Source organism: Plutella xylostella, chromosome 19, assembly GCF_932276165.1.
Source record: "Plutella xylostella chromosome 19, ilPluXylo3.1, whole genome shotgun sequence".
Classification (NCBI taxonomy): domain Eukaryota; kingdom Metazoa; phylum Arthropoda; class Insecta; order Lepidoptera; family Plutellidae; genus Plutella; species Plutella xylostella.
The window spans coordinates 7185630-7204208 of NC_063999.1; the positions used below are offsets into that span (position 1 = coordinate 7185630).

At 41.0% G+C, this 18579-nt stretch overlaps 4 protein-coding genes across 6 annotated transcripts; all 4 read right to left on the reverse strand.

Moving 5' to 3' along the window:
* Window positions 1-224: 224 nt before the first annotated feature.
* LOC105397592 lies at window positions 225-784 on the reverse strand. The gene has a single exon (XM_011569613.3). It carries the CDS (start codon window positions 671-673, stop codon window positions 299-301), a length of 375 nt encoding a protein of 124 aa, XP_011567915.3. The 5' UTR covers window positions 674-784; the 3' UTR covers window positions 225-298.
* A 1334-nt stretch (window positions 785-2118) lies between these two features.
* LOC119690638 (nematocyst expressed protein 3-like) lies at window positions 2119-3682 on the reverse strand. Of its 3 annotated transcripts, none has more exons than XM_048627984.1 (3): window positions 3524-3682; window positions 2460-3409; window positions 2119-2309 (listed from the first exon to the last, which is right to left on the reverse strand). In XM_048627984.1, exons 2-3 carry the CDS (start codon window positions 3396-3398, stop codon window positions 2199-2201), a joined length of 1050 nt encoding a protein of 349 aa, XP_048483941.1. In that variant the 5' UTR covers window positions 3399-3409; window positions 3524-3682; the 3' UTR covers window positions 2119-2198. The 3 variants fall into 3 exon arrangements, with proteins under 3 accessions (XP_048483941.1, XP_048483940.1, XP_037962309.2); XM_048627983.1 differs by having other exon boundaries at window positions 2340-3409; XM_038106381.2 differs by having other exon boundaries at window positions 2119-3409.
* Window positions 3683-7689: 4007 nt separating this feature from the next.
* Window positions 7690-10090, reverse strand: LOC105390697 (hydroxymethylglutaryl-CoA synthase 1). Its single transcript, XM_011562036.3, has one exon. The coding sequence runs from the start codon at window positions 9476-9478 to the stop codon at window positions 8108-8110; it is 1371 nt and encodes a 456-aa protein (XP_011560338.3). The 5' UTR covers window positions 9479-10090; the 3' UTR covers window positions 7690-8107.
* A 538-nt stretch (window positions 10091-10628) lies between these two features.
* Window positions 10629-17884, reverse strand: LOC105390698 (alpha-N-acetylgalactosaminidase). The gene is made up of 10 exons (XM_048627978.1): window positions 17739-17884; window positions 14256-14405; window positions 13790-13964; window positions 13242-13416; window positions 12732-12835; window positions 12346-12516; window positions 11827-12033; window positions 11436-11579; window positions 11162-11234; window positions 10629-11073 (listed from the first exon to the last, which is right to left on the reverse strand). The coding sequence occupies exons 2-10, from the start codon at window positions 14402-14404 to the stop codon at window positions 10994-10996; spliced, it is 1278 nt and encodes a 425-aa protein (XP_048483935.1). The 5' UTR covers window position 14405; window positions 17739-17884; the 3' UTR covers window positions 10629-10993.
* Between the last annotated feature and the right edge of the window lie 695 nt (window positions 17885-18579).

Genomic DNA, 18579 nt, shown 5'->3' on the forward strand with positions numbered 1-18579 from the left:
GGTAACCTTCTACAGCTTTCAGTCCAAAAATGATGATCTAAAAGAAGTCGGTAATCTTTATTGTTTCCTAACAAAATGACAAGAAATATAATAGTCTAGTAAAGGTCTACAAGTTTTATTTTTTGTCCACAGAGATCTAGGTACTTATGACCGGAATATTTAATTTGTTATCTTGGTCTAAAAAGCAAATGTAGGAAATAAAGGAAGTTAATATGTACACACAGTTAAGAATTATCTCAAGTTTTATTTACATCTAAAATAATTATGTTTCTAAAATCTAATTTACACAATTGAATCCCTATGACTGTGGAGGAAAAGCTTTGAGTAGTTGATTCATTTGTCTGTGCGTTAGTTTCTTCTCTCCCGGCACTAGGATACCTTGCCTCTCTTGCTGACGAAGACTGGAAGCCTTTTCTTTGTATTCCTTGTAGCATCCTTGAAACGCCGCGACCTCCTTTAAACACTGCTGTTGGTCGAATTCACTCTTCTTAAAGCAAGCGAACATCACAGCCATCTCCTGCATACAGGCCGCTTCTCTTTGACGGTCGTTTTTACCAGATACAGTCTTCTTCAACTTCAAAGGTAGAAGCATTTGAAAGGGCACTGGCTCCACTTGGGGTCGCCTCGCAGATCGCTGGTTCGCTGCTGAAAACAGCGACGGACTCCACCTCATTTTGTACGAATCAAAGTTGGTAGGTTTAATAAATTATTGAATTTATCAAATAAATACAGAAAACTCAATGGAACTTTGAGGTTATAAAATATTTTTGACAGTTTGAATGTCATGTGTCATTATTTGTCAATTTGACATTCCTACCATCTGTGCATCTTATTACTCCCATGTATCTGTGAAATATTGGTCGTAGTTATTATTCCGAGTATTCATTTCTTCTACGCTTCGCCTTTTCGTTAGATTAGACTTTTGTTAAAGCAACAATGTAATAAATATTAAATTATGAATTTTTATGGTGACCTCCTCTTTCATCTCTGTTTGTTAGGCTGGCTGGTGGCTACCCCCTCTCTCATCGCTGTTGTTAAGGCCGCCTGCTCTCCCATCACTAATCTTGTGGCCGGCTAACAAAGATCTACTATAAGTATGCCGGCTATTTTCTCCCCAATGGTCGTTGCAGAAAACGCCCGCCCTCTTATCAATGTTGTTGAGGCTGCCTCCTCGCCTATTACTATTTGAGGCTGCCCTTTGCAAAAGGCAGATCCTTGTTCTTGACGATGTAATCATTGTAGTCTGAAAATGGGTAGGTACTTTTGGTGACGCACAGACGAGGCGGCGGTTAAACTTTGCGAAAATCGTACGCACGCACAAGTTTTGCATAAAAACGTTCAGGCAGATAGACTAGTTAGTTATCCAACTTCTCCTGAAAAGCCCCTTCCACCACCCAAATTTTGTCATCTGGATTATCACGATTAAGTATCAACTAAGCAGAATTAGAATATAATACCTGCTACTTTATCGACTAAACAGAACACACATAACTTACACAGTGGATATAACTCAATAGGCGGCCTTATCGCTAAAAGCGACAACCTTTGGGTCATGGAATGATTCCAATCATATATGAGGAAGTAGGTGTACCAATATTGTAGTTAAGTAAACATTTAACTAGTTTAAATAAATAAATAAGTATACATACATACGTAGTGTACACAACAGTAGAGGATATAGTTACTAGATTTACTTATATTAACTAAGTAACTAATATAGTTTACTAGCTGTTCCCGCGCGCTTCGCTTCGCCTTAAAAAGTTTTCCCGTGGGAATTCCGGGATAAAAAGTAGCCTATGTTCTTTCCCAGGGTCTAGACCGTATGTATACCAAATTTCATTCAAATCCGTTCAGTAGTTTTGGCGTGAAAGAGTAACAGACAGACAGACAGACAGACAGACACAGTTACTTTCGCATTTATAATATTAGTTAGGATTTCTTATTGCAAGATGGAGATTGAGGATGAGGTTTTGAGGATGGTTACTTAAATGAACATTTTTTTTTTACCTAACTAGTAAGTTAAATACCTATCTACTTGGTTACTTAATTTTAATTTCCTATTTACCCAATGTTTCTATTTAAAGTAGGCATGAAAGAAGGACATAAAAACATTTCAGGTTCTGTAAGAATATTTTTTATTCAATTTTATTATCACACTTCACTGATTCATAATGAAACAAAGTTTTCAGTTCTTAAACTTAGTTCAGGTATTCAGGGAGAGCCACAGCCACAGCTCCGGCAGGGATGGGCATGGGGCGGGTGGGGGCGGCGGCGACGCCCTCAACAACGGTGATGGGGAGGGGGGCAGCCTCGACCACGGTGATGGGGAGGGGGGCAGCCTCGACCACGGTGATGGGAGAGGGAGCAGCCTCGACCACGGTGATGGGAGAGGGAGCAGCCTCGACCACGGTGATGGGAGAGGGGGCAGCCTCGACCACGGTGATGGGAGAGGGGGCAGCCTCGACCACGGTGATGGGAGAGGGGGCAGCCTCGACCACGGTGATGGGAGAGGGGGCGGCCTCTACAACGGTGATGGGAGAGGGGGCGGCCTCAACAACGGTGATGGGAGAGGGGGCGGCCTCTACAACAGTGATGGGAGAGGGAGCAGCCTCAACAACGGTGATGGGAGAGGGGGCGGCCTCAACAACGGTGATGGGAGAGGGGGCGGCCTCTACAACAGTGATGGGAGAGGGAGCAGCCTCAACAACGGTGATGGGAGAGGGGGCGGCCTCAACAACGGTGATGGGAGAGGGGGCGGCCTCTACAACAGTGATGGGAGAGGGAGCAGCCTCAACAACGGTGATGGGAGAGGGGGCGGCCTCAACAACGGTGATGGGAGAGGGGGCGGCCTCTACAACAGTGATGGGAGAGGGAGCAGCCTCAACAACGGTGATGGGAGAGGGGGCGGCCTCTACAACGGTGATAGGAGAGGGGGCGGCCTCAACAACGGTGATGGGAGTGGGGGCAGGCAGAACAACACCGGGCACGGGGGCGGGGGTGGGCAGAGGGGAGGCGGGGGTGGGCAGAGGGGAGACGGGGGTGGCAACAGGGCTCTCAAGAGCGACGTCCTCGGGCTTCTGGATGTTCAGGATGATCTGAACAAGGGGAGTCTTGTTGTCGGACGCAGACGAAGCGGAGACGGCCTCGCTGACGGCGCCACCATCGGGGGTGGGGAAGTCGACGAAGGTGGGTCCAACGACGGGCTGGGCACCGGCGGGCAGAGCAAGGGACTCCAGGAGCATGGCCTCGAGGGCGGCGGCGGTGGCGGGGTCGGTGTTGGGGCTCTGGATGGCAGCGATGATCTGCTGGAGCTCAGCAATCTCCGCCTCGATGGGAGCGGGCCTGATGATGGCGGCCGAGGCCACGGCGATCAAAGCGAAGGCAATGAGGAACTTCATCTTGGATTTTGCTAGAATGAAAAATAATTGTTATTGTTTATAGTAGGAGTACATTTTCAGTAGTTAGGAATATTAGATCACATAATAGAAAAGAAAGTTAGTTAGGTAGAGAAGTGTTAGCTTACCTGTTAGCTTTGAGTCACAAAAATGACTATGCTTCTGTATGTTTTTCGGGTAGTTTTTATATGAATTGGTTATCAGAATATTTCAGTATTAATGATTACCATAAGAGATGCCGAATCATAAAACAATAAGGTAGAGAATGGTATCAATTTATTGCCGAATTTTAAAGATAGTATTTTTTATAGTTGTGATAAAACCGAATTATTTCCCTTATATGTAGGTAGGCATGTACTTACCTATTGAAATAACCGAATGGTGGAGGAGAGGTCAGGTTGATAATCATCAGCATGGGGTTCACAGTATTAGGTACTTTGTTGATGGGGATAGTGCGACTTTTTACCCCGTTTGAGTAATGGCATGGCAAGTACGACCTATCTTTGAATTTTATGGTGGAGTAGAGTCGCCACCCAGCGGTAGAAGCTGCTCTAGCTCCGTGCTATACAAATTTGAGTCGATTTTCACTGCTTCATCGATTAGAAAACCCTAGACTAAACCCTCAGATGAGAAGCTCGAAAAATAAAATATAAGTAGGTAGGTAAGTGATTCCTAATAGTAACTATGTCATTCATTAACACTTTGATAATCACCACAATTAATTAATTCTTTGCTTATTATTTATTATCATGACAACGTGTTTATTGTTTAGGCACATCCTACCTACCTGATAATCATAATCAACAATTTTATTACAGGGATTTATTAATAAAATAAAACAATAATGTTTATTATGAATTATTTACTTACCTAGTTCATGACGGACTTCAGCACAGTCATCCTGTAGGTAACTCCTGTAAACTGAAAGCTATTTACACACAATACTTTTACCATAGGTAAGTTGAAGAGGTACTAGATGACACATAAACCCACCCTAGCCCTCAATGGTAATGATACCTATAAGTCATCCATCCCATCATACGTAAAACCAACCAGTCCTATTAGTTACCACCAATTATTTAACTGTGCATTAGGTATTCCCTTGCGGGGTTATCTACGCCCAGTGTTGTGTTAAAAGTAAGGCTGTAAGACCAATAAACGTCTTTTGCTATCCATAGAAGGGCACATCCACAGCCGAAAGAAGTTATTTTGTCCGTCCCTGACGGGGATCAAACCCGGTCATATCTCACACAGTAGTTCAGAGTCAGCGTTACCACGCGTTACTAAGTAACCCTCACCACTTTGCCACCTGGTCAAGTTCGAGGTAGCTAATAAGACCCTGCTCCTGCTACTAACCAAAGCCTACGATATGTATATCAATCTTAACTGGCTACCACATAGGTAGGTACCCATCAACGTTAATTCAGATGACGTAGGAGTAAAGATCGTTCGTCAGTTCGTCAGATACAATACAATAGATAGCTGCCGCATTATACAATACTAATCTTAGTTTATTATCTGCGTTCTACACAGTATGTGAATGTACCTAACTATACTTAAATGGTAAAGTTTAAAAAAATGAATAAGTAAGTAGGTACTTTAACCTTTACACTGGATGCGTAAGCGCCATAGCATGCATCGATTTTAAGTTAGATAAGTTTCCTAACTATAGTTACCTACTCGTATGTAGATAAGGTGTACTTACCTACGTAGTTATTACATAAAGAGATACCTACTTAGGTTAAAAATATCCTAGCAGTTCCTTGGCCATTGATTCTCTTCCCGAGAGATCTCATAAATTAATTAATTAAATGAAGTCGGAGTTAATCACTAGAATACAAGTTGCAGATATGGGAATGTCACACCCTGTAAGTAGGTAGTGATCTTATGTACTAAACTAACCAATGAGATGCTGTGACGTGGCCATTCCCCTATAGGTACTTAAATAGGTTACCCATGGACCATGGGAGTAATAAGTACTTACTTACTTAACTATTACTTCCATGAGGTTACCTAATTAATGTCTTATTTATTTTTACATGCTTGCTGACGTTGCAGTAACCAATCCAACAAAATTACTTATAAGTATCCTCATTCAGTCATTCCTATATCCAACAATAAAAGAAACGCATTCGTTATCATTCAAAAAACTGATTTACTAACGTGGCCTAGCCCTGATCGGTCAGCAATTCAGCATACCTACGTAGGTAGTTACTTTCTGAAGATATTTCAGACTTTGACCTTTCCTCACAGCTAGAGGAAACTACATAATATGAAAATAACGATCAGATTAAATTACACCCATCCTAAAGAGCTCATCGTCTAACAAAAGAGTTCATTCCCCCTCTACCAATTCGTCACTTCCTCACAAAAATATTCCAAACATGTTAGTAGGTAGGTAGGTATATATCTATTCCCCCGCTTGTAACTAGGTAGGTACGGTCGGGGCAAAGAAACCTGACCCCTCACCCTCAAGCAGCATTGTCAATGTCACTCTGAGAGGAGCCAGGACTGTACTATAGCCACCTAACCTATAGATTTTTTTAAAGCATTCACGGTTATAGTTGCTTACTAAAATTAATACTTAAATGAATAAAAATAAGATGTGGGTACCTCTTGGTACACAACTACTTATATGTAGAAGGAAGGAAGGCGTTTCTAAGTATTTAAAGTAGGTATTTATAAGTACTTACATAAAATATTATTGTAATTATATAAAGTACTTATAAATAAATACTTAGCGTGGTGGACTAGGCCTAAAACCCTTCTTTCATTGGAAGGAGACCCGTGCCCCAGCAGTGGGAACGTGATGGATCGTGATGTATGATGTAAGTACTTATATACCTACTTTGAATTATACTTACTTACATTCAAAGGATATCCTGAAATACGCAATAATTTAGAATTAAGTATCTATCATAAATAATAGGGCGAATTATGCCAATTATCTTTATAACATTGAGATTTCTTCGAAATATTTTTTTCGTTCATAAGTATACTATCAATCACATGTTTTATAATCACAACTGATACTGCTGAAAGTATATAAGTAAAGGCATCAAGGTAGATCATTCATTACTTACCCAATGTGCCAAGTTCTCAGGTGCTGGACTTAGCCTCCCCCGAAGTAACGACTGTCCTCGGCTTTCCTCATCTAAATACTTACAGGCGGCTTCCTGACCCGACTTACCTTCTATTCTATTATATGTGGGGTTAAGTGTTTAGTGCACCTTACTCTCTCTAATGGAACCTTTGTGCATACATATCCCCACGGTCTAAACTGCCTTCCTAAGCTTGGGCCATTTACCTCCACGCTGGTCCACTGCGGGTTGGTGTTCTACTAGATAGAGGTGCTAAATCTAGAAATGCAGATATCGGAAAACAAGTAAGCTAGGGAAAATTTGGGAGGTACACCCCATGACGATACCTATACCCCTTCAATAATGGGTTATCTAGTCGCCTAGTAACAGGTGAATAGTTTGCCTACTGGGAAAGCAGCCTAAATATCGACACGGCCAATAAGTATGACAGGAAAACCGTTAGTTGTAGGCTGATTATGTTAATTCGAAATGTTGACTCGAGAGACAGCTCGTACCTAACAGGTTTTACGGTTATTCTCACGTTTTTGAAAACCTCCCGGCAATATTTCAACAGCCATGAAGAGCGCGACTTATTATTCGAATGTCTTTTGTTTTATTACAAGTTAGCACATTTCAAAGCCAAGGTTGGTTACTTACATAATTTACATCACCAGATATAAAAATGTTTAACTACCTACCACAGTCGTCATATTTTTCTTTACACTTTTGAACCTTACACAATGTTAAGCATTTCAGCATCCGGGCTGGTATTAATTAAATTTTGAAAAGCTTTTATTTCGTGAACGTTCTATGTACCTACCTACATATGGTACATGAGTTGTGTGTGATATTCGATCAATATCAATAGGAATTAAAAAATATTAGACCAAACAGCCTATGTATGCTTCATCATAGATTCAGAATGTACATACTTACATAACTAGAATAGAGTCTAGTAGAAAACTGTAATTTTCTAGACATTTCCTTATCATGGAGCTAAGGTCATATGACTTGACTATAAATATGTGCACATGATCTCTATCATACATTAGGTCACTGAGACCAGACACTACGTAGATAAATGTATTAAGATATAGTTTGTATTATGACAACCTTAATTTACAACACAACACAACAAATGCCAATAAAAAATAAATCAATAATTAATTACTGTTTATGTTTTTATTTCCAATTAAAATATTCAGAATCATAAGAGCACCAATAGAATTTAATACTTGATTACATCAAATTAATATCAATATAAGCTGAATGAAAATAAATATTCTCAATCATTGTCATCTTTAATACTTAACTAAAAGATTTTGGTTTTGTATATTTATAGCCACAAACTATGTCATGTTGAAGTTAACTTAATTAAAATAATTTTATCTAGCTTAACAATGTCAATGTTAACAAATAAACTATTCAGAAACTCTGTGACTGGTATAAAAGTTGATCTTTTACTATGCCTATTTAGTTGTTTCCATTTATAATAAATATATTAAATGTATATTTAATACACATTTTATTCAAAGGATTACAGATCCAATAATCCACTTCAAATTCACAATCAATTGATATTTCCAACACCAAACACTCATACAAAAAATATTCACCTAATAACTAGCATTACTATTCTTTTCTTCCATAGGTACGCCTTCTTTGGTCATCAATTTTCTCGAGGTAGTAAGTTCCTGGGAACAGGGCAGCAATGGACCCAGAGGGCTCGTAGGGTGCCGTGTGGTAGTTCTTGGTCCTCACATCCATCAGGTCCGAGAATGTTTGAGGTTTCACACATTCCCTCTTATCTATTAGAGATATTGAGTCATGAAGTGAACTTATCAACCTTTGCAACTTGGAACCAGCACTCACATCATTGCATATCTGTATGGAGTACATGGTGGATGAGAGCCCTGACCCATAAGAGAATAGTGCAAACTTCTTCCCCACAAGTTCTTCAGGGGATTTGCTGATCAGGTATGAAGCCAGACTGCCATACAGGGAGGCTGTGTACATGTTCCCTACATTACGAGCTAAATTCAATGAAGGTTTAGTCTTTTCTTCAAATAGATTTTGACTATAAGTCATAAATGCTTTCTCTACATCTCGGTCAAAGTATGTTTCCTCTAACTTATGATTGCTAAACTCTGATAGTCCTGGGAACTGTTTCTCTCTATCTTCAGGTGGAGTATTTAGGAAGTCATTGAAACACATCCGTGCAAGTGATTTCTGCACCAATTTGCAATAGGGAGAGTGGAACAGCATCCCATCTAAACTCAGAAGCCCCTTGAAATCGGGCTGATCCCTGCGCATCTTCTTTGAAAATAAATTGTAACAGTTGTCTAGAGCACTGAGATAGCACTTGATAGATAACTTTCCATCAACAAAGGGGAACTCAGATGCCAGGTCAGGCTTGTAGAAGTCATAGGCGTGAGTCATGTATGAGGCTCTCACACCGCGGTCAAATACAAGAGGGGCATCAGGCCCCACCAGCATGGCCACAGCTCCTGCCCCTCCTGTGGGCCGCGCCGGGCCTTTCCCATACACGGCTATATCTCCAGCAACCACTATAGCTTTTCGTCCATCCCATGAAGATGATTCTACCCAGTTAATTGCATTAAACAGAGCAGCTGTGCCCCCATAGCAAGCATTTGTTGTGTCAATGCCCTCAATATCTGTGGCTCCCGCCTCAGCAAATAAGGTCATCAGAAATGTCTTTACACTCTTGCTTTTATCAATAATAGTCTCTGTACCGACCTCCAGGCGCCCAATGTCGTGCAGGTCAATGTTGTTCTTCTCAATCAGTTTGTGAAGCACAGTCATGGCCAGAGAGTTTATGTCTTCTCTGTCAGAGCAGAAGCCCATCTTGCTCTGGCCGAGCCCGACGGTGTATTTCCCGGCGGCGACTCCGTCGAACTCTTCCAGGTCCGTTTGGTCCACATATTGTGAAGGAATGTAGGTTTCCATGGCCAAAATGCCGACGTTTTCTACTTTGCCACCCATGATTACAGTTACGCGTGCGGCTTTTAACTTTCACGTTCAAGGGTACGTGCGGAGCGTCGACTCGGCAGGCGGCACGCACTCGGCGACGGCGGCGGCTCGCGACTGGCGGCTACTGCTCAGTATTCTCCTCGCCTCACTAGATCACGCGTCTTGCTCTCCGCGGCACATCGGCCACGACTGAGCACTTTAACTTGCCCGTCTGTCGACGTAAGCAGCGTCCAACACGCCACTCGACACTATTAACCTACTACAGCCCAGTTACCAGCTTTCTTTCAATCGCAATGCGAGCGCACAACAAACCGATTTGATTAATTAAAATCACTGACACGTAAGTCTGTAAACTGATGTAACAGGTAGTGTGTTTATGCTGAACACTAAAAATACTTGTTTCTTTAATTAGATACGATAGTTTTTCTATATTTTCTACGAATTTCACCGCAAACTAAGTTCGCAACTTTCACCTCATTTGTAATATTGACGTTTCCGGTTTTTCCTAAATAAATGTCATCAAAAGAACTGTCATTAAAGGATGCGTTCAAATTTTTTACACTGATTCTAGCACGGATATATTTGTTTAGGGTAAGATTACCTATTCCTGTTATAGTAGATACTTACTTGCACTCAAACTTATGTTTTTCATAAAAAATACAGTTATCTACTCTGAAGTGTAAGTGTAATCTATAGGTACACGTAGACACTGCCTACTATAACCACATATAACTTTACCAACTAATAGACAATACAGTTCACCCAACTCACATTTCAATAATGATAATGATTGTCTGTATGCTAAAATGTCTAATAATAAATTCCTGTTTTTTATCATAATATTAATAATTCAAGAATACCCTCAATTGTTTACATATTGATAATATCGAGTTGACTTCCTAGGTCAAGGCACTATAGTCGTCTCCTTTAGGTTCATCGATTTTGGTGTCGTCGGCTGGGTGTCGGTGTGTCATAGCCATAGACTTAGTATGCATATACTAAGTCTATGGTCATAGCGGCGCCGTATCGGCTTCATCAGCATCACTTTTGAATTATGCCTTTTAAATAGGTACCTATATTATATAGGTTATACCTGCAGGCCTAGCATGGCCACAGAATCATGGGGTTAAAAATTAATTTGAAGAAAAAAAATAAATCTGAACTGTTTTTAGAAATTTTATTTGCTTTACCATCCCTTACAATACTATACTATGAGTGTATTTGTACTTATTATCTACTTACAATAATTTGAATGGGAAGGAAAACTACTAAAGATGACTCCATTGGTTAATGACTAAACCTAATTAATCTCTTCTTGTTTTTTGATTCAGGCGACATTTAAGTAATTTTGTCAGTTTTCTGATTAGATTGCATTAGGTATTAGTTACACTTCTTGTCAGTGCTGCCAAAGTTTCGCCCATGTTTCGCTAGTTTCCATCCTCATTCCATTCATAGTGGGTAAGTGGCACATTAAAACATAGGTACTTAATACAAAGGTAACTAGATTACCTATTCCTAAGTAGCTAGTTATATTTTGTTTTCAACAGTCTTTTGTTCTTCATCCGATTCATCTGATGGGATGATAGTGAATTTGTAGTACTTACAACCTGAAACATAGTTAATAATTTTAAGCATTTCTCGAAACAAAATCAGTTGAGTTAATCGAGGGGAGAGATGGGAATGTAGTGTACTTGCCTGTAGGGTTTATCCGCACTTCAAAATCTTCCATCGATTTTAAAATGCGGTCATCTTCTAGGTGGTACAGGTCCTGAAAAAAACAATGACGGCCTTTAAAAATATCTACGGATGGGCTTCATATATAGTTAGATTTAATTTTACGGGAAGGTACCTATATATACCGACACGATAAGAAGATGGTAGATTACATGACGCCATTAAGATATGCCACAACTTCACTTTATAAAATGCACACACTATTTTGACTACAATTGTATCGTTGCAATCTCACCTGCACACGGTAAGAGTTCTGTGGCAGCTGCATCTGAGAGAAAGAGAAGGAGTACGACCTCGGGCTGCCGTCTTCTCTTTCACTCACGAAAGCCAATACGTTGGAGCCGTCGTGGAGCTGGCGGTTCCACACTGAGATCTTCGTCTGAAAACGAACAGAATTCCGTTTGAATCTCATGCTGTTTCTTAATGGAGATACGTAATCGAATTGACTGTGTTGTACTGCTTCCATTGGTGGGTGCTTTGGCCATTGTAGGTCGCCATTATGCTGATTGCAGGTACCTATATACTATATACACCAACATTACCACCTATACCTATACGTAGGTACTTCATTGAGTTTTAGTTTTGGATTATTGGCAGGCAACATTCCAGTAAGATTCTAAATTTACCTGGTTATTCTTAAACACCCTCAGCCCCTGTTTCCCCATCGGATCCTGGTTGACGGCAATAATGTCCTTGTTCAGTAGAATCTCCTTGAACTCATCCCTCATGTTTGCCAGATCTGTGCTCATGAGTAGAGGCGCGGCCAGAACTGACCACACAGCCATTTGTACCCGCGCCTGGTCTACAGACAGGCCGAAGTTACCGATCAGCAACTGTAATTGGAAATTTAAATCAGGCGCTTTGTTTCGATGCTAGAAAAAGGATTACTTATCTGATTATGAATTATGAGTAGGCACCTTATAATGATAACTGATGGAATTAGATATGCTATTGGTATTTTAAACTGGTACCTATCTTACTGATTCTTACTAGACAGTAGGTTTGTTGCATCCGCAAAAAGAGAATATACGTCATAAAGGCTAACTATATGTATTGTGTTCATCTAGTTAATGGGACTTTAACCACTAGATACACTACATGACTACACACATATACCTATAGGCTCTTTAATCTGTGATACGCACCATATCAGGATCGTTCCAGTTGCCTGGACCGGCGAAGTGGGCGAACCTGTCCTGGTTGTCTCCGAACCAGGTCATGATCTCCTTCATGGAAGACCACGAGTCGTCGATATCTCCCCAGTTCCTCCACAGGTTGCAGTGCCTCGATATTGACTCGTAGTCTGGAGTGAAGATCTGGAAATACGAAGGAGTTTTTATAACTCCTGCTGCCCTCGAATCGCTGATTAAAGTTGTGTTACTTAGGTATATCCAGTTGTGGTATCCCAGAGCCTCACGTCACGCTCTTTCCGCGCTTTCATAATCGATTTATACTTAGGTATAGGTATATATATACAGTAAACAAAACATACAATAAAACCAAGTTTACTGATAGATTGTAGTGTACTCACATATTTCTTTTTAACGTTGTAGTCCTCCTGATAGGCTGGCCAGCTGCAGGAGTATAGTATCGGGCGTCCGGTCTGGTTCAACATCTTGCCGTATGCGGGATACCCTGGAAGTATTAGGATAACATCATTTATTTTCATCTTGTACTTGTTAACTTTTACTTTAAACTGTGTAATTTGTGTATACATACAATAAAGTGTTTAAATAAATAAATAAATAACAGTAGGTACATAATTAGACTCTTATCTATTATGAGAGACCCTCAAAATACTTAGTTAAGTACTGTAACTATGTGTGTAGGTACTATATAGTTACTGTACTCAGAGAGAGATTTTAACTTTCAGCCAGAAGGTCGCTTAAAAAAGTCTAGGGTATTACTGCATTGCAGATTTTCAAAATAGCAAATCAAAATTCTCCTGGCGTACGGTCCAATAAGATCGGCCTCGTAACGGATACACGTCTTTAAAGGAAATCCCACAAAACACCTCAATCAAGATAGTTTCCAACCCTACCTTCATCCATCTGTGCCTCGTCCACGTAGCATCCATCCAGCTTGATGTAGTCCACGCCCCACTCCACGAAGGTATCAATGTCCAGCTGTTCATTCCCCAGCACCCCCGGGTAGCCCGCGCAGGTCAGGTTCCCATAGTCCTCGTAGAGGCCGAACTTCAAGCCTTTACTGTGGATCTGGGGAGCAATGCCAAGGAGTTTATAAACTACAGAGGTAGTTAGTTTTAGCAACATGTGTGTAGATAAGCGTTTGTTTCTAGTGCGCACAGGTAAAAATATTTGGGTCACCATTGATTAGGTACCTACATCTACGAAGTACACAAGGTAGTTACGTGAGTAAAATAACTAAGCACTAAGTTTGAAGTTTGTTATTTAGTTACACAATAGGCAAGCCAGAGAGACTTTACTTATCGCTGTAGTACCTAGGTACGGCTTTTTGAGCATAAATTATCATATAAATCGCTGGAATATTTTTGTACAGCAACATGCACTTTGACGATTCTCTAATCCCATCATAAACTCTCTAATAGACTAAAGACTAAAAACTCACGTAATCCCCCACAGCCTTCATTCCATTAGGAAACCGTTCCCTATCGGGCACCAGTCTACCATCAGGTCCTCGTTCCTTCTCCAGCCAGCAGTCGTCGATGCCGAGGTAGTCGTACCCCGCCGCCAGGTAGCCCTCGCTCACCATCAGATCTGCTGTTCTCTTGATCAGCGCCTCACTGGAATGCGAATTGAAGTCAAGTTTTAGGCTGGTTTTACAGGAGGCACGAGGATCGTCGAGTATAATATAGCGTCGTATCAGAGTGACTGTAAAACGAGCCTCAATTTTGGCTGATTGAACGTTGTCTTCCCTCTAGAGCTGTATTGATTGCATACCTGGACGATCAGGGACTGACATGTGATCGGACTGGCTAATCCTTACAACAATACGCTAACAAAAAGAAGTGCATGCCCAAGTTGCTATAATCACAGAATGAGTCACAGTTCCAGGTTACTGTCAAGTGGCCTACCTGATACACTCATCAGGGTACTTCTTGCAGTCAGTGATGCAGCGGTACCGCTCCCAGGTGAGCCAGCCCATGGGAGGCGTCAGGGCCAGTCCGTTGTTCAGCGCCGCAGCCGACGCCGCCAGCGCAGCCACCAACCAGGGCAGCAGCATGCTGCAAGAAGTGGAGAATTGAGGAGGTATATATACTCGTGTATTTTTAAAAATATTCGAAATGTTGGACGAGATTTAGTGGGTAGTAGTGGATGCCGACAACTAGGGTAGCAGTATGCTGAAAAATGTGATGGTTCTCGTGATTCTTCAAAATGTTTGAGTTTTCTTCGACTAGGCTTGAAGCTTCAAGCGGTTCTAAGCCAAGGTTACTCCAATAGGCTAGGTAAAAAAGAGCTTTATTTATTCCTTTGGGATCTTATAGATAACTACTCTTCTAATTTAAATTAAACAGAACAAGACAACAAAGAATGTAGTAACTCTTTAATTCTACCTACTATCGCATTACCTACCTACCTCGGACTCGTTAAAGATTTTAGGAACTGGCACCGAGATGTTAAGTAAAGAACAATCTATAGGCACCTATCTTTATCGCCGGAAAAGCCGGTCTTACGTCCGTTGACCCGCGCGATTGTGGAATGATTAGAGATGATCATATTGATCGTGCATTGAACTTGAAGATGTCGTTGCTATATGTATTGTATGTATTATGTACTAACTATATCTGTAACTTATGGGAACAGAATAGGTATTTATGAAACTGTCAGAGTTAGGTAGTAGTAGCAGTAGCTGGCTTGTATTTATTAAAACTCCACCAAAAATTACTCGACTGCACCGGCCAACACCTTATACTTTTATGTGTCTATCAATAATGTACTTAAGTACCAACTAACACGAAAAGTTAGCCTCCAAATAACGTTTTATGATCATTACCTATTAGTCTGTTGTTAGTTTAGTATTCTTGTCAGTTGTAGGGGCAGACAGGCAGACCTTACAACCGGTAATGCTAATAGGTAGAATCGCACTCAAGTTACAAGTTCATAGTGATTTCTCAGCTACGGTAAGTACGTAAAGTTCTTAAGTAGTTATCATTTAATGATTTTACCACAATTTAACACTAATTGTTGGTTATCATTCATCATCATCATCAGCCAATAATCATCCACTGCTGGACATAGGCCTCTCCCAAGGAGCGCCACAACACTCGGTCCTCGGCCTTCCACATCCAACCACTACCCGCCACCCGCCTAAGGTCGTCAGTCCAGCGGGCAGGAGGGCGTCACACGCTGCGTTTGCCTGTTCGTGGTCTCCACTCGAGAACTCGTCTACCCCAACGGTAATCGGTTCTTCGGCAGACATGACCAGCCCCCTGCCACTTCAGCTTGCATATTTTGACAGCTATGTCGGTAACCTTAGTCCTCTGACGGATAACCTCATTTCTGATACGATCCATCAGAGAAACCCCAAGCATAGCTCTCTCCATAGCACGCTGAGCGACAATCAACAATCCTTGCGTCGCATTGCTTATAAGTATTTGTTAAAACTGACATAAGTACCTAATTTGCTAATTTGTATGGATCCTGATAAGTTTAAATAAATAAATAAATAAATATGTGGGGACATCTCACACACGGCCATCCGACCCCAAGCTAGGCAGAACCTGTGTTATGGGTGTCGGACAGCTGATATATCTACACAAATACATAGATAGATAGATACTCAATATAAATATGAACACCCAAGACCCGAGTACAAATATCTGTCTTTAAAACAAATATCTGCCCCAGCCGGGAATCGAACCCGGGACCTTCGGCTCAGTAGTCAGGGTCACTAACCACTACGCCATTCGGTCGTCAGTCAGTTTATTACTTCCATGATCCTGATACATAGATTTTTGACAGATAAGTGATTGCTAATAAGTATGTCGGTGGTACTATGGCAGCAGAACATGTTGTATGTAAAGTAAAGTCATAGAAGTAGGTAAGTAATATAATAAATTTGTATTTATTACTTCCATGTGTAAAGCCTATTCTTTTATCTCAGATACTAAATTTACACAACACAAGATTGAATTAAAACACAATTCAAGATTTAATTCAACTCCATACCGGTTACGTCAGATTTGACAAGCAAGCGACGCTGATTAAGGATTGTTAATTTAATTAAATGTAGGAAAAATGGAGTTACCACCACCGACCATTAGCAATTAAGTTAATTGCTAATGGTCAGTGGTGGTAACTCCACAGACCCATACATCTGGCGCTGAAAGCTACCCTGAGACCGCTACACGGGTTCGTTATCGACGTCGATAAGCTCGTGTGAGGCGCGCTCCACTAATCACAGCGCCGAATTTATGGCGAATTACGATATACAGACGTTTATCTATGTCGATAATGCACCCGTGTAGCGGCAGTGGATGTGAATAGGTAGCGGTAGCAGGGACATTTCACACTAATGTGAATGAGACGACGAAGGGCTAATAGAGGTCTACTGCATTCATCTCCCTCCCCTCAAACAAAACACTTGAATAAATATTGAAGAAATACCTAGAACACATTCCGACTAGCTAAAGCGGGCTTTAACATTTAGGTAGGTAAGTAGGTAAGTACTTATTAGTATTCTGTTAGATACCCTTTTTAATAACTATGAGTTAGGTTAAGAGATAAATAATTAAAGTAACTTAACGCATTCTTTTAAGTTCCCACCGGCAACCGAACATGAAATATTATGCTAGGGTATGGTGTATGGTACCTACCATTTCCTAACCACTTGATTAAGCATAGCCAATAGCAGGATATTTTTAGCACTCGACCACAAAAAGGGCTGTTATCATTGTAGCCAATAGTTTGGGTGCGTGTGAATATATGCGCTGTGCTGAATCACATGGAACCGACGAACTAAGATGTAGGTAAGTAAGTAGGTACCTACGTATTATTATAATATAGAAAATTAATTTGCTGCATAGAAGTATAGTTAAGTCATAGGACCCATCAGAAAATATTTAAATTGTTTGAGTGACCACTTGATCGAGGCAAGAATGATCTTAGCTAAGTTTCATTGAAAGCAATACCGCTGGTTTTACTAACAATTTATCTTCACATTCTGGAGTTTTAGGACATTTGGAGATGTATGACGACCGAATGGCGTAGTGGTTAGTGACCCTGACTACTGAGCCGATGGTCCCGGGTTCGATTCCCGGCTGGGGCAGATATTTGTTTAAACACAGATATTTGTTCTCGGGTCTTGGATGTGTCCGTAAAATGGCAATAGGCCCGCCCCCTATTACATTGGGACTAACATAACACTCTGGCGAAAAGTGGGTGCAGCAATGCACCTCTGCCTACCCCGCAAGGGAGTACATTAGTACAAGGCGTGAGTGCGTGTTTTTTTTTTTTTTGGTGATTTATAGGCACTCTGGACGACTAGGTATTGATTGTTTTACTTTTAGATTTATGTTTTATAAAATATTTAAGTAAGTAAATTAAATTCCACTTACCTAAAGTATAGTTAACTATATCACTTAATTAAACACTTATCAAAACAATAATAAACCGATAAATAAACCACACACAATTCACCGGGCATTAACTGCAGTGCTGTAACTTCGGAGGTTTCTCGTGAAGTAACCAGTTTACAGATGCCACCCAGTCCTTTATAGGTACAATGTCAGTGCACCAACCACGAGTGTCTATTGATAACGTTTAATTTGCGTTTGTCGTGGTTGTCGCGTTGTCGTTGCTTCTACAAAACGTCCCAGGCAGCAAGCACCTAAATTGTTAACATAAGAGTCACTGTCTGGTTGTTAATGTCTGGTCTTACCATTCTTCTCAAATACCCGACATCCGTTGGAGGGATGGATAGACAATTTACTACTTTAAAAAAAAACAAAAGAAAAAACATAGATTGGGGCGCCCGTCTATCTGACCATACGTGAACTGGTAGTATTCGGATTGAACGGAGAAGCTGACAAAAGAAAGTGGTAACGTTCCTCTTGCATGGTACAGTTGTGGAAGTTTCAAAGATGATGATAACAATCTCATGGTTGGTACACAGTTCTGCCAGGCCACTGATAAGCCAATGTAATGCATGCAGTGCTGGTATTCGTGAATCGTGACATTCGGAACGCGAAATTTGCGAACCTTCCCTAAATAAGTTTATAGACAATATTCGTCCATTACTCGACGTGACCTCTGCCAAACGTTAATCTGTCGGTGATGGTAAGGCAAGCTGTTCGTTATGTCCGATATCCTCACGATTCTCGGTCCTTTAGCTGACTTGCTTTCTGACTTGACCGGCTCATTGCCTATTCAGCTTTATAGAACAAGTAGTTCCAAGTA

Coding starts and splice junctions, on each gene's coding strand:
- LOC105390697 (XM_011562036.3), bottom strand. CDS start 9,478: ATGGGTGGCAAAGTAGAAAACGTCGGCATTTTGGCCATGGAAACCTAC.
- LOC105390698 (XM_048627978.1), bottom strand. CDS start 14,404: ATGCTGCTGCCCTGGTTGGTGGCTGCGCTGGCGGCGTCGGCTGCGGCG. Junction 13,965..14,255: donor TACCCTGATGAGTGTATCAG/GTAGGCCACTTG, acceptor TTCGCATTCCAG/TGAGGCGCTGATCAAGAGAA. Junction 12,517..12,731: donor ACAACGTTAAAAAGAAATAT/GTGAGTACACTA, acceptor TCGTATTTCCAG/ATCTTCACTCCAGACTACGA.
- LOC105397592 (XM_011569613.3), bottom strand. CDS start 673: ATGAGGTGGAGTCCGTCGCTGTTTTCAGCAGCGAACCAGCGATCTGCG.
- LOC119690638 (XM_038106381.2), bottom strand. CDS start 3,398: ATGAAGTTCCTCATTGCCTTCGCTTTGATCGCCGTGGCCTCGGCCGCC.